Source organism: Lichenostomus cassidix, unplaced genomic scaffold (genome assembly GCF_008360975.1).
Source record: "Lichenostomus cassidix isolate B80296 unplaced genomic scaffold, HeHo_3.0 HiC_scaffold_33, whole genome shotgun sequence".
In the NCBI taxonomy this organism is placed as follows: Eukaryota; Metazoa; Chordata; class Aves; order Passeriformes; family Meliphagidae; genus Lichenostomus; species Lichenostomus cassidix.
The window spans coordinates 4,379,651-4,393,974 of record NW_028147632.1 but is presented as its reverse complement, the minus strand read 5'-3'; the positions used below and the strand labels follow the sequence as shown (position 1 = coordinate 4,393,974).

At 55.7% G+C, this 14,324-nt stretch overlaps 1 protein-coding gene, 1 long non-coding RNA gene and 1 other non-coding gene across 7 annotated transcripts; all 3 read left to right on the top strand.

Moving 5' to 3' along the window:
• Positions 1 to 547: 547 nt before the first annotated feature.
• Positions 548 to 738, top strand: LOC146421663 (U2 spliceosomal RNA). The gene has a single exon (XR_014848752.1). It is a non-coding gene; the product is annotated as a U2 spliceosomal RNA (small nuclear RNA).
• A 1,712-nt stretch (positions 739 to 2,450) lies between these two features.
• On the top strand, positions 2,451 to 2,882 carry LOC146421662 (uncharacterized). Of its 2 annotated transcripts, none has more exons than XR_014848696.1 (2): positions 2,451 to 2,574; positions 2,752 to 2,882. It is a non-coding gene; the product is annotated as an uncharacterized LOC146421662 (long non-coding RNA). The 2 variants fall into 2 exon arrangements; XR_014848695.1 differs by having other exon boundaries at positions 2,451 to 2,578.
• Positions 2,883 to 7,042: 4,160 nt separating this feature from the next.
• Positions 7,043 to 14,252, top strand: ZNF692 (zinc finger protein 692). Of its 4 annotated transcripts, none has more exons than XM_085047227.1 (12): positions 7,043 to 7,176; positions 7,845 to 8,041; positions 8,146 to 8,177; positions 8,516 to 8,893; positions 9,099 to 9,147; positions 9,269 to 9,427; positions 9,995 to 10,123; positions 12,062 to 12,124; positions 12,381 to 12,459; positions 12,561 to 12,675; positions 13,088 to 13,187; positions 13,633 to 14,252. In XM_085047227.1, the coding sequence occupies exons 1-12, from the start codon at positions 7,153 to 7,155 to the stop codon at positions 13,994 to 13,996; spliced, it is 1,689 nt and encodes a 562-aa protein (XP_084903353.1). In that variant the 5' UTR covers positions 7,043 to 7,152; the 3' UTR covers positions 13,997 to 14,252. The 4 variants fall into 4 exon arrangements, with proteins under 4 accessions (XP_084903353.1, XP_084903352.1, XP_084903354.1 ...); XM_085047226.1 differs by having other exon boundaries at positions 7,045 to 7,206; XM_085047228.1 differs by lacking the exon at positions 7,043 to 7,176 and adding an exon at positions 7,507 to 7,527.
• The last annotated feature ends 72 nt before the right edge of the window (positions 14,253 to 14,324 follow it).

Below are 14,324 nucleotides of genomic sequence, written 5' to 3'. Positions count from 1 at the left end.
GAGGTGCATCCTGGGGGAAATGGGCGGGGTTATGCAAATCGGCATTACCTCATGCCCGAACTGCATCCTGGGAGAAATGGGCGGGGTTATGCAAATCGGCATTACCTCATGCCCGAACTGCATCCTGGGAGATATGGGCGGGGTTATGCAAATCGGCATCACCTCATGCCCGAAGTGCACCCTGGGAGAAATGGGCGGGGTTATGCAAATCGGCATGACCTCATGCCCGAACTGCATCGTGGGAGAAATGGGTGGGGTTATGCAAATCGGCATTACCTCATGCCCGAACGGCATCCTGGGGGAATGGGCGGGGCTATGCAAATTTAAGAACTCGCTCGGCAAACGGCACCACGGGAAATTGAGGCGCGGTCACCAATTTTCGGAGGATTTAAGGCTCAGCGCCGCAGCAGCGCGGGCGGAAAGGGCGGCAGGCGAGCGGGAAAGGGCGCGGGAAGAGCTGCGAAAGAGCTGGAGAGCGGAGAAATGGTCGCTGTGACTTATGTGTGAGGCAAGCGGGGTGCCCGCGGGAGCGCGGGAAGTGACCGGCATCGCTTATCGGCCTCTTGGCTCAGATTAAATGTTGTATGTGTTGTTTTTAATCTAGTATTGAGTATGTCTGTGATGAGAAAATCTTATATTAAGCAAGTATGGGGGTTAGGGAGTTGGTTTTGTAACGTACGGACCCCGCTCCGCGCATCGTCCACATATTGCAGTGCCTTCGGGAACGGTGCACTCCCCGCGGGGGACCTTAGCTTGGTTAAAAACAGATTAAAATGGCAAATAGTGGGAATTGCCGAAGCTGTCCCGCACTATCGCCCACCCTTTTCTGCTGAAATAACGCTTCTCCGCCTCCCGAGCGGCTGCCAGGCTCGGGCGGCGGTGATTCTCTCCCCTCTCCCTTCACAGGTGCCGCGAGATGGCGGCGCCTCCCGCGCGCACTTTTTTGGGTTAAATTCCGTGATTTCGCCGCTTTCCGGGTGACTTTAAACTTTTTCGGAGGAAAATAAAGGATAATAATGTTCTTTAAATGAATCGGGGAGGGGATTTGGGCAGTTTTACCAAATAAATCCGTGAGGGAGGTGAGGAGCGGGGCGGGGAGCCGCGCGGGTCTCTTTTTTGCAGCTCTTCGATCGCGGATGTTGCTACGATGCAAATAAAGATCTCGATTCTTTTTGAAAACACGGATTTTGTTTATTTGTGAGGTAAAATAGGTGCAAAACCTCATCGGAGCCGCTTCGGCAGCGGCCGGGAGGTCCTGGGGGTGACCTAGGAGATCCCGGGAGTCCCCAAAGCCGGAAAATTCCCTGAAGCCCCCCCCGACCCTCCCCGGTTTCCTCAGCAATTTTGGGGGCGATGCGACAATTTTGGGGGATTTTCGGGCGTTCCCCGTGTCCTCCCCGGGATTTCCCCCCTCCCCTGCTCTTACCGCAGCCCCGAGGGTCCCTCTGCCGCCCCCGAAAAGCCCCAGAAAGGGGCGAGGGATCCCCCGACCCCCGCTGTCCCGAACCCGCCCGGCAAGAGCGGGCCGGGCCCGAGCCGCGCCTCGTAAGGGAAATGCAAATGAGGAGGCTATGGGCGGGGTTTGCGGCGGCTGGGGGAGGAGGGCGTGGTTATGCAAATCAGCATTACCTCATGCCCGAAGTGCATCCTGGGAGAAATGGGCGGGGTTATGCAAATTAGAATTACCTCATGCCCGAAGTGCCTCCTGGGAGAAATGGGCGGGGTTATGCAAATCGGCATTACCTCATGCCCGAGGTGCATCCTGGGAGAAATGGGCGGGGTTATGCAAATCGGCATTACCTCATGCCCGAAGGGCATCCTGGGAGAAATGGGCGGGGTTATGCAAATCGGCATTACCTCATGCCCGAACGGCATCCTGGGAGAAATGGGCGGGGTTATGCAAATCGGCATTACCTCATGCCCGAAGTGCATCCTGGGAGAAATGGGCGGGGTTATGCAAATCGGCATTACCTCATGCCCGAAGTGCATCCTGGGAGAAATGGGCGGGGTTATGCAAATCGGCATTACCTCATGCCCGAACGGCATCCTGGGAGAAATGGGCGGGGTTATGCTAATTTGCATTACCTCATGCCCGAAGTGCATCCTGGGAGAAATGGGCGGGATTATGCAAATCGGCATTACCTCATGCCCGAAGTGCATCCTGGGAGAAAAGGGCGGGGTTATGCTAATTTCGATTACCTCATGACCGAGGTGTATCCTGGGATAAATGGGCGGGGTTATGCAAATTTGAATTATGTAATGTGGGAAAAGGCATCTTGGGAAAAAGAGGCGGGGTTATGCTAATTTCGATTACCTCATGCACGAAAGGCATCCTGGGAGAAAAGGGCAGGGTTATGCTAATTTTAATTACTATACACACTAACGGCATCATGGGAAAAAGAGGCGGGGTTATGCAAACTAAAGGAAACGCGGAGCGAATTGTGGTACGGGTAAAAGGGCGGGGTCATGCAAATTAAAGCACAATCTCGCATGAATGGCGTCTGGGGAAAAGAGGTCCGGCCATGCAAATTAGATCACTGCGCGCAGCGATCGGCGGCATCATGGCGGATGAAGGTCGGTCAGGCAAACTCGATTTCTTAGCGGCGCGAATGGCATCTTGAGAGCTTTATTGGGGGATTTGCAGAGTTCAGGCCTCGGTGCGCGGGGGGCGCGGGGGAAATGGGGTTTCAAGCCTTTCCTGAGTCCCCCAAAAAAGACCTTTTTTCCATTTTTCCCCATTTATCCCCGCAGCTCCTATCAGCCCCGGCTCGGCAAATCCAACCGCATGGTCCGAGCGGCCAAAAGCCCGAGCGCGGCACCTTCGCCGTGCCTCTGCCGGCCTGTCCGGCCCCGCTGGCCGCGCCGAGCCCTTGCTGCGAGCCGCAGAATCCATGGAAAAACTCCTGCAGCTCCCGAGCCTTTCCGCCCCTCCCGGAGCTCCCAGCGCCTCACGAACTTCCCGCGCTGCCGGTCGGAGGAGCGAGGTTATGCATATTAAAGACACGCGTCACCGCCACGTGTGCATCATCGGAGCGATATTTGGGAGAAATTTGGGGGATTTAGGGGTCAGTGCTTCAGAAACATTGTGCTGAAAGTGCGAGAGCACAGCGGGAAGAGTCTCTCAATTGCTAGAAAGGAGGTGCGGGGCGGCGCCGGGGAGACAGTGAGGTGTGTGTTTGTCGAGCGGGGTGCCGGCGGGAGTGTGTAAAAATAACCCACTCACCTTTCTCGGCACGTAAGCGTAAATGAAGTGTGGTATCTCTTATTATCAGTTTAACATTTGACTCGTCCTCGATTAGAGAACTTTGTATCTAGCTGATTGTGGGGCTCACGAGATGGATCCAGAGTCTGTTCTCATCGCTCCCGGCATAGTTTGAGTATCGCAGTGTTTCCGGGACCGACGCAGCCCCACCGGGGACCTTTAAGCTGTCAAACACGGACCAAATATAATCGAAAACATTGAGCCTCACAAATCTGTCGGTATTCCACCCGCGAGTTTCTGGCACGGGCTTGCTGTCATCCCCAGAGCTCGTTCTCACGCCCGATGCATCTTCCCGGCAATGCGGTGCCTCCGGGAACGGCGCACCCCGCACGGGGACATTACAGTAGTGAAAAAGCACAAGGAGAGAGCGGTTGCTTAACTGCTGCATATACTTGTCGCAATATCAGACGTTATTATGTGACAAAAGGTTTGTGGCGCTTCCGAAGGTGCCGCGAAGGCAGCGCTGTAGGTTGTGGATCCCGTCCGTCCTTCTGCCTCAGCGCCCGCAACATCTCATGCCTTAGCCCCGCCTGTCCCAGGGGCTCTGTTATAGGGCGCTAATTACGGGGAGATTAATAAGTAGGTCATAGTGAAAAGGGACAGCGCAAGTCTGCTTCTGCAGCTGCTACCGGAAATACCCGAATGGTGGAGCGAGCGAGGGTTAGCGGAAGGGGACGAGGGGACCGGCGAGCCGAGCGGGACCGGCAGCACCCGAGCGGGACCGGCGAGCCGAGCGGGACCGGCAGCACCCGAGCGGGACCGGCAGCACCCGAGCGGGAGCGGCAGCACCCGAGCGGCGTAGACTGGCGGAAAGTGGCCAAAGGGCGGGGAAATCCGAACTGCGACCCTATTGATTGGCCGATTGCCTCTGAGGGGCGGGATGCATCGGGCCCCGTGGCACCGCAAGTGCTGGGTCACTTGAGAAGTAAAAAAAATTGAAGACACTGAAGAAGTGAGAGATGATCCTTGCCAAAGCCCGGGATGGTGTAACACATGAAAATACACATGAAAGAAGGGCAAATGACCCTAAAATTAATTGTACAAGTCCCTGTATAATGTTGTAGAAAGCCATGTGAAAAATGTACATAATTGTAACTAAAGACCTGTAAGATACTGTTGCACTATCCCTAAAAAAGTTTTTTTTTAATAATTTAAAATTTCTGAGTCTTGAATAAATGGTAAAAAAGCAAAATATCTTTTCAAGAATGATAATTGCTGTTAATAAAGTTGAGAGAAAATGTGTAAAAATCAGGCAATGAGACTTAGCAAAATTGTATATCAAGACAGCTGCAAAAGTACTGCAAAAAGTAATAAAATTGTCAATGTGTGCTGGAAAAAAAAAGTTTGCATTCTTTAGGAAAGTACACGGCCAGGTGCTGGTGCAGTACTGGGGCTAGAATGTTTTGATACTGGCAACCCCCCTGATCTGGAGCTGTTGGACAATGCTGGGCTCCTCTTCACCCAAGAATGCTATAATCCCGACTTTCTCACAGGGGCCATTCTCGTAGGAATTTGGGGAGACACACAGAGTCAGGGAACCCCAAAAGAACAAGGGTGAGGATCACAGACAGTATTTTTCCCCCACAAATGTCACAAATGGCCTGGTCTCATCTTCCCTTTACTGCTGCCTAGGGGCTCTCAGACCCTTGGTGTCACCAAGACCCTTCATGCTGTGTATGAGATCACACTACTGTGGGAGGTCCCTCCTTGGGGGAGATCCTTCCCACCAGGGGACCGGGGGAGGCAGCAGGGACCCCTGTGCAGACCCACAGACAGGAGTGTCCCTCACTTGTGGCACATGGCATGACAAGGGGCATCATTCCTGGGGCAGGGGGACATCCCCGCTTCACAAGGCAACACCAGGCAGAGCAGGGGGTACTGGAGCAATGCCAGCAGGAGGTGACAGCCCTGGGACCCCCACAGGGGTCTCTTTGCAGTCAGGGTGGCCATGACAGGATGCAGGCCGGTGGCCAGATGGGCTGCAGAGCAGAAGGGGACAAGGACAGGGTCAAGGCCTGCTTTTGAGACACACAGGGGAGAGGTGAGTGCAGTTTGGGATACACTGGAGGTCCTGACCCAATGTCAACCCCAGAGCCACTCACACCATCGATGGCAAGCCCACGGTGACACCACACCAAGCACAGATGCAGAGGACAATTATTGCTCCACCACTCACCCCACGGGCAGCTCCAAGGTGTCCCCCGAGATGCCATGCCCAGCCACACCCATCTGTCCTGGAAACTGCCCTGCAGGAGCGACCCTTGGATCGTGGGTTTTTGGAGGATGCCATCCACTTCTGACTTGTGGACAACTCCCATTCATCATTCCAAGGTCACATTTGCATTTTATGGACACCACTGCTCCATCTTCTCCACCCCAAAATCACAGGTATCACACAGAACACACAGACCTTTATTTTGAAACGATTTTTTAATGTCAATTACTGCTATTTCTCAACAGATATAAAAGTCAGAAACTTTACAGCTTTCAGTATTTTGCACACCCACACCTCAACACACCCTCTCTGTGAATTCCCAGACATTTTGGAGCGCTAAAACCCCTTCTTACAGAAGGAAACAATCCTTTTTGCACACTCAGCCTCCCCTATGCTTTTCTAATTTATTTTCCTCCTTTCCTGTATTTTCTTTTCCTTTTCTCATCCTTCTTTTGAGGAAAAAATGAGCCCCGGTCCCTCGACCATAACCAAGCCCTCCATTGACCACAATCCAAAAACTCCTCCATGACCATTTCATTTTTCATTGCCCCTCCAGTACTATTAGGAGCATACTCACTGCCTCCCCAGCAGCTTTTTAGGGTCACTTTCAGCCTTGTCCTTCTCACCCTAGGGCTTTTCGTGGTCCTTTTGAACCTTGCCCTTGGCCCCCAGGCTCTTTTGGGGTTCCCCCCATCCTTCTCTTCATCCCCCAGGCTCTTTTTGGGAGGTCCTCCCCAGCCCTGCGCTCCCCCTCGGTGTCAATGGCCGCATGTTCCCTATGCACCAGCTCCTCCAGCTCCTCCTGAGGGGGAGACACAGGGGTTCGAGGGCATCCCAGAATAATTTAGGGGGCAGAGAGCAGGCTGGGGAGAGTACCTTCCGGCCCAAGAATTCCGCCAAAGCCGGGCACCCGTTGTCACAGTCTCCCAGCCAGGCCACATCCCTGTAGGGACACAGGGACCCAAGACTCACCCTTGTGGGGCCCTAAAAAACCCAAGGGGGCCCCAAAACCACCTTGGGGGTCCCCAAAACCCCTTTCAGGGTCAACAAAGCCACACGGGGGTTCCCAAAACCTCCTGGAGAGTCCCTAAAACCCACTGAGGCTCCCCCAGCGCACCATACCTGTAGGCCTTTTCGCAGCCAAAGTCCATCCCACCAGTCCAACCCGTCAGGGACATCAGGAGGTCACTCTGGGGGCGACAGTGGGGTGACAAGAGGGGCAGCTGCTACAGGCCCCCCCAGTAATACCACCTACCATGACAGGGGCGACTCTAACCCGGGGTACTGAGCCGCCCAGCAGCCCAGGCTGTGCCATATGCATCTCGAGTTCTCCCAGTGCCTCCCTGTCCCCACCCAACAACTCCCACAGCCCTTCAGTGTCTCAGGGACAGCTGAGCGCTGGGTGTCCCCCACTTGTTCCCCATGCCCCCACCTGTGTCCCCTTCCTGTCTCCGCGTGTCCCGCCGTGTCCATCCCCACCCGCACTCGGGAGTTTCCCATGATGCCCCGCGGGCGGGACTACATCTCGCAGCGGCCCGAGCGGCGCGGCGCAAGCGCGATGAGGGCGTGCCCTCCGCCATCTTTGCCGCGGTCCGTGAGCGGCGTGAGCGGGAAGGGGGTGGGTTCGGTGGCTCTTAAACGGGGCACGGCCCGGTGTGGGGCCCCTCAACGCGGGATGGAGCGCGGACCGGCAGAGGAGGTTCGGGGACGGCGGGGTGCGGGCAGAGAGGTTGGCAGGAGCGGACGGAGTCGCGGACATTCCCCGTTCCGCCCGTCGCCGCTCTCCCGCCGTCCCGCCCGCTTTAAGGCCCGGCGGCGCGAACGGGCGGGGGGGGTACGGGGGGCCCGGGGGAAACGGCGGGAGGGGGCGGGGCATAAACGGGGCGGGGCTGAGAGGTACGAGGCCATGGGGGACGCTGGAGGAGCGGAGCTGTGAGAGGCGGGGCGGGGACAGTACGGGTACCCCTCCTCGTTCCCCATTCTTGTGACCCTCACGCTGTCACTAGGCCACCCCCCGTATGCCTTCCCCCCCCATGACGCCTCTATGGAGGTAGTAGATCCTAATTCCTCACCCAATCCCCGCCATGATGTCATGGCACCCTGTGTTCCCCCCACCACGTCGTCTGTCACCCCCTCCCAGCACTTCCATATCCCTGTGTGACGCCCCCATGTCCTCCCTGAGCTCCCAGGACTCCACACCCATGCAGCAGGGCCTTGTCCATGTCCCCTTCCTATGTTCCCATGTCACCCCCAGATTCTCCTCTGGAGCCCGGATACCCCAAATTCCCCAGCTGACCCCTCCAGACTCAGACCACCCCCGTATACCTCTCCCCTGTCCCCCGTTGACACCCCACTGTGTGCCCCCAGTCCCTCCTCATGGACTCGGCCCGTGGGGGTCGTCCACGGGCCCCGGAGTGCATCCGGCGCCAGAAACGCCGGGAACTGGACGCGCGGCGCAGCAAGTGCCGCATCCGCATCGGGGGACATCTGGAGCGCTGGTGCCGCCTCAAGGAGCAGCTCGGATTTGCCCTGCACTCCCAGATGGCCCAGTTCCTCCTTGACAGGTCACTTGGCAGGGGGTGGCAGGGGGGTGGCTAAAAAACCATTAAACCCACCTGGCATGGGGAAAATCCACTTTCTGCTTGCTCACCTCCATCTTCCCACGCAGGTATAGCTCTCACGGCTGCACCCGGAACCCAGGTAGGTGCTTCCCTCCCAGTTCTGTGTTGGCATCCAGTAGTTTGGATCCATAAAAAGTTTGTGGTGGAGAGGAAGGATTCCTGTTACGTTGGGTGCTGCAAAAGCACCTGGAGCTGCACTTGGGTTTGGTCACACCTGAGCGATAGCCAAATCCTCTCGGTGTTCCCTGTTTTTAGCATCCCCAACCCTTTTTTGGGATCATATTTGACGATTTCAGGGTTGCTCTTAACAAGGAAGAACCCTGAAAGCCTTAGGAAGGTAGAGGGGCCTTGCAGGTTTCCCACCCCTCCAAAACACCGCTATGGTGCTGTTTTTCACAGATTTCTCTGTTCTCACAGGAGAACCAGAGCTGGAGCGGCTCCAGCCAGCCGCACTGCAGCGCCTGGTTGTGTTGTCCCACGGCCATGGCCAGGAGTGCGGCTTCGTGCCGGACATCCAGCCCCCGGCACCTGGCAGCGCGGCCCCGCTGGTTTGGGAGTGCGTGGCTGGGCACCGCTTCTCGTGGGGTGGCTCCGGAGTCCCCAACAGCCCCTCCTGCGACCCCCAAAGGGCAGTCCAGGGATGTGGTCCCTGCCTGGACGCTGGGCACCGGCACTCGCTCCATAAGGCCACGCTGAGCTCCGACGAGGCCAGAGTGGAAGGAGTAGCTGGGTCACCCCATGGTGATGCAGATCAAGGCAAGGAGCCAGGAGATGGTGGTGAAGCTGGTGGCACAGGTGAGCTACTCCAGGTCGTCTTCCTATCCTCAACTCCCCTTGATTCCCCACCTCCAGCCTCTCTCCTGATTTCTCTCAGTGACCACCACCCCACTGGGATCAGACACGGCTCCATCCTTCCTAACTCTCCGTCCTTCCAAACACTCCATGCTGCTCCTCCTCACCTCTCCCAGCCCTTTCTCACTACCCTCCTGTCCCCTTTCAGCCCCCCAGGTGCCATCAGAACCAGGGCCTGTGCCAGCAGCTGACAGAAGGTGAGTGGTGACACACACAAGGGTCCCCTGATGAGGGGTTTAATTTGGCCCTATCTGACCCGTCCCTGGGTCCCCAACGTCAGCCAACACGACGGTCTCTCACTGAGCCATCACGACACAGTTCAACCGGGTTAATGTCCGGCAGCACCGTCCCAGGGGAGCATGTGGAGCCAGGAGTTGAGTCCCGAGAGGAAGAGGAGGATGAGGACTTTGCCGAAGACGATGACCTTGCCTACACCGATGACCTGCGTGATGAGAACTACCATCCATCCCTGGACAGGTGAGAGCGCTGGGATGGAGCCTGCAGACCGGGATCGCATGGGAGCTGCTCCGTGGTGCCTGCTAACGCCATCCCAGTCCAGAGCAATATTGCACTGGGAGGGTTTCAGGCTTCATGTCTCTGTCACCTGCTTGTCCTGCTGCAGCTGCCCTGCCAGACTGGGGAGGAGGTGGGAATGGTGTCTATGTGGTGCTGAAACAAGGTGTTTCTGGGGTCAAAAGGCACAGAATTTTGGGGAGGCATTTGCATTGTGTCTCAGCTGGTGGAGGGTCTTTGCCACGTCCAACTCATGTCCAACCGTGCTGTACAGTGTCCAACCTGTGTCCTGCCGTTTCTGACAATGTCCTTCCATGGCCTTCCACACCCGAACAACATCCAGCCATGGCCAAAAGACATCCATCCCTGTCCAGCTGAATCAAACCCATGTGCTTCCACATCTAACCAAGTCCTTCCAAAAACCAACCCATGTTTAACCACCTCCAACTCATTTCCTACCACATCCAGCCCATGTCTCACCCCATCAACCACCCAAGCCCACTCACTTACCTCAGTCTGTGCCCCCCATAGCGACTCGGACCTACAGCGACACCAGAGACAACCCAAGGCCCGCAAGAAGCCGATCAAGGAGGAGCAGCCCCCCCTCAAGCCACCCCTGCCCAGCTCCAGCCCCTCAGAGGAGAAGAATAGATTGGTCAGGTGAGCTGTGGTAGCTGCAGCAGTGAGGGGATGGGGGGCAGAGTCACCATCTTGGCAGTGTCCCCAGTTGGACACAACGTGGGGACACACCACAAGGGGAATAAGCCTCCCCGTGACACCACTGCCCGTGGGCCAAGAGCTGTGCATCCCCAAGGAGGGGGTCAGCCCTCCCCGTGACACCATTGACCACAAGGCAGATAGATGTTTCTTGCTCTTGTTGGCTATTGAGTGAGCAAAGGGGGATCTGGCTCACTGATGTCACTGCGGGGGCTTCATGAGCCTCGTGTCAATCACCCTGTCCCTCGTGGGGCCGGTCCAGGGTAGCTGGGGAATGAGAACAGGCTGCCGAGGCTGGGGCTGCCATGGAGGGGGACAAAACCGGAACCATAATAGGCATTGAGGCCTCCACCACACTGGAGACCGAACAGCCCAAAATCCATTAAGTCCAACACGATCTCCTCCACCGATGGATCCGCAGCTTCTCCAGCAGTTTGGGGCCGTGTGTTGGGTTTCCGGCTCCCCTTTCCATGCACGCAGAATTCCATGTTTGGTGCTAAAAAAGCCCAAATCAGCCATCATGCCTTCACTGGGGCTTTGCACAAGTATTAAAGGGATGTTGGACTGGGGGTTGGTCTACACGTGGCCTCAGATCCAACACACCTAGACACCTCACCTGCACGGTTTTTCTTACACTCTTGAAACAAAAAGGGGGTAAAATCCCCCTTTTCCTGGGAATCGGCCATAACCCCTCCATCTGTCCCCTGAAAGATGGGCTCAGCGACAATCCCACTCCAAACCTTTCCCCAGGTGAGTGTTGGGCTGCTGCCTTATGGCTTTCGTTGATCCCTTATCCCTTTGAATGCCTCCTTGTGGGTGCTAAACCCCTTCCGATCTCCTGGCAGCTCCAGAACTGCCCCAGATGCAGCTGGAAGAGGGACCACCCTTCCCAGAGACCCGATCACAGTGAAGGTAATGCTGGAATTTGCTCTTCCCCTCTCCCTGCTGTTACTGGGCATGCGGATCCCAGGCTGTCAAATCCAGTGTGAGGGTGGAAGAGTCTGGCTTGAATCTGGGCCATCCTTTGAGGCCAAAAGTGAATTAAATGCAGAGGTTTTTCTGGTATCCTTTGGATTCTGCCTGATTTCCATCCCCAGTTCCAGGGTCCGGCCCTCCAAATGTGTCCAAACTTACACCTGGACTAAGCTGGCTCCCCTGAGGCACCTGTGGGGTCTTTTAGCTCTCCAACCCCTCCCCAAAGCCAAGACTAAGCTTCAGGTCAGCCCTTTTTGGGCTGTGTTTGATGACACAGATCATACTTTTAATCATTTGATTAATTTTACCCACCCTTTTCTCACAGAAAGTTGAAAGTGGGAAATAAAATCCTGGTTTATGAGCAAAGGAGGAGCTTCTCGATGTTGAGGGGTTCATCCTCTTCTCCCTCCCCCAGGTAAAGCCACCCTGAGCTGATAAAACCTGTTTTTAAGAGATTTGGGACAAACCCCAGGCTGAATCCGGGCTTGGCCGTTGGCATCTCTCACCATCCCGTTATTTCTCCTCCCCAAACCCCACTTTAATCCACTAATAATGGCTCTTTCCTAAATTCCAGGGCGACAGCCAGGAATAGCTGCTGTTTCCAGGGAGCTGTGGATGAATTATAGATCAAACCAGGCTGGGAGCCAATTTCGGTGTCCTGGGACGCGTCCAAACCATGTGAAAAGGGTTTTGTAATGAGCAATAAAGAATTTATCCCTATTTTAATGCCTGAACAATGTGTTTGTTCCAGCGTGTCCTGCTCCTGTGGGGAAAAAAATAGAAGTGCTGGGCCTGAAGATGATTTTATGTAGGATTTGATCGGGAACCTTTTGCTTTCTTGGCCCTGGGCTTGGGCCCAGCAAGGAGACACCAGGGCCTGACTCAAATTGCTCTCTCCCTTTGCAGTTGCCGGCAGCAACCACGGGGAAGTGACGAGGACGTGGCTCAGATCGGCCCCAAGAGGATCAGGTACCTGGGAAAGGGGAGGGAAAGGGACAGAGAAGCTTCCAGGGCATTGCCAAGAAGAGGAGGAGGAGCTCAGCTCTCCTGTGGAGGACAGGCATGAAGTTCTGAAAGGTTTTATTTGCTTCATTTCACATTTTATGGGTGGGGAAAAGGGACACTGGATGAGGGGGATAGAGCAGGGGCCAGATCCATATCCCACAGCTTTTCCAACCCTCCTCCTCCTTCTTGCCAATGACCTTTGCCACGTTTTCTCTGGCAGGAAGGCGGCAAAGCGCGAGATCCTCCTGTGTGATTTTGAGGGCTGTGGCAAAATCTTCTCCAACCGTCAGTACCTGAATGTGAGCTCCTGGACGGACCGTCTCTTCCCGGAGCACTGGGGACCCTGGGTGGGGTGTCCTGCAGCTGGAATTGGGAGCTGATGGGTTTTTTCTCCTGGCAGCACCACCAGAAGTACCAGCATGTGCACCAGAAAACCTTCACCTGCTCTGAGCCGACCTGCGGGAAATCCTTCAACTTCAAGAAGCACCTAAAGGAGCACGAGAAGCTGCACAGTGGTGAGTGGTGCATTTCCGTGGGAATCACACCTCCTCCCCTACGGATTACACCTCCCTGGTCATCCTCTTGTAGGAACTACAACTCCCCTGTATGGATCCTGGCTCCTCCAATAGGGATCACACCGCCTTCCATAATGATTACACCTCCCTTATGGATAACACCTCCTATATGGATTCCACCTGCTCACATCGGATTCACACTTCCTGTACCCCCTTCCCTGCTGCACCAGAGATGCCCTTTCCCAAATCCCCATCCCTAGGAACTGTCACAGTTGCCCTTTGCTCCCCAAATCTCACCCTTATCATTTCCATTCCCATGCTGGAAAATCTCCCTGCTCTCAAACCATGTCCCGAGGGCCCTAAGGGTTTTTCCAGGCTCCATCAGCCCCAATCCCTTTTCCTTTGCCCCCAGATAAGCGGGATTACATCTGTGAGTTCTGTGCCCGCTCCTTCCGCACCAGCAGCAATTTGATCATCCACCGACGCATCCACACTGGGGAGAAGCCGCTCCAGTAAGTCCCAGTCCCATGTACACCTTTCCAGTAAGTCCTACTCCTATCCCTGCCCTTCCAGTAAATCCCAGTCCCATTCCCACCCCTCCAGTAAGTCCCAGTCCTGTCCCTGCAGCTCTTGCTCACCCTCGGAGCCTCTTCCCACCCTTTTCAACCCAGAATCAGCTCCTCAGCATGTGTCATCCAGCCTAAAGCCAGGCCGGGATTTCTCCAGAGGCTTCTGGCCTTGGAGCTGGCTGTGCCCAGATCCAGGAGCTCCAGGCTCAGCTCTAGGGCTGTGTTTAATTAGAAGCAGGTTAATGAGATGGGACATAATGAAGGACTGCTGTCCAATGCGTTCGTGCCAGGAGGGCGCTGGAGCTTCAACCTGCGGTGCATTCCAGCACCGAGCGCAGCAAGGCTGGTTGTCCCTGTGCCTCATCCCTGGCATTTTTTACTCCTCCAGGTGTGAGATCTGTGGCTTCACCTGCCGCCAAAAAGCATCCCTGAACTGGCACATGCGGAAACACGACGCCGACTCATTCTACCAATTCCCGTGCGACGTCTGTGGGAAGAGGTTCGAAAAGCGGGACAATGTCACCGCCCACAAGAGCAAGAGCCACCCCGGGGGGCTCGGGGGACCCCCCCAGCCCAAGGGAATCCAGCAGCACCCAGAGCCCCCGGGGCCAATTGAACCTCTGGAGCTGCTTGGGGATGTCCTGGGGAGCAGGGGGGACACAGGGAGGAGCCCACTACAGTATGGGGGGGGAGACATCGGGCAGGATCCAGGCACACCCCAATGCCAGGGGATGGGTGGCAGGGAGTCCTAGGGGGCCCGACCCAAGTTTGGGGACTGGAGCGGGATCAGAGATGATGCTGGTCCCCATGGTGGCTCCAGGTGCCAAAAATACATGGGAGAGGCAAAACTGGGGACAATCCCAATTTTCTGCCAATCCTAGGGGAAATCACAGTTTTTCAGCCAAATCCCTGGAGAAAATCTCAGTTTTTCTGCCATATCCCAGCTTCCCTTCAGCCCAGCAGTGCTGCCATACGTGGATCCTAAATAAAGACTTATTTTGGGTAAAAGTGCTCAAACTTTTCCTTTAAACTTCACTTAATTTCTATCTAAAACTCGGATTTCAACCACGATTTAAACTT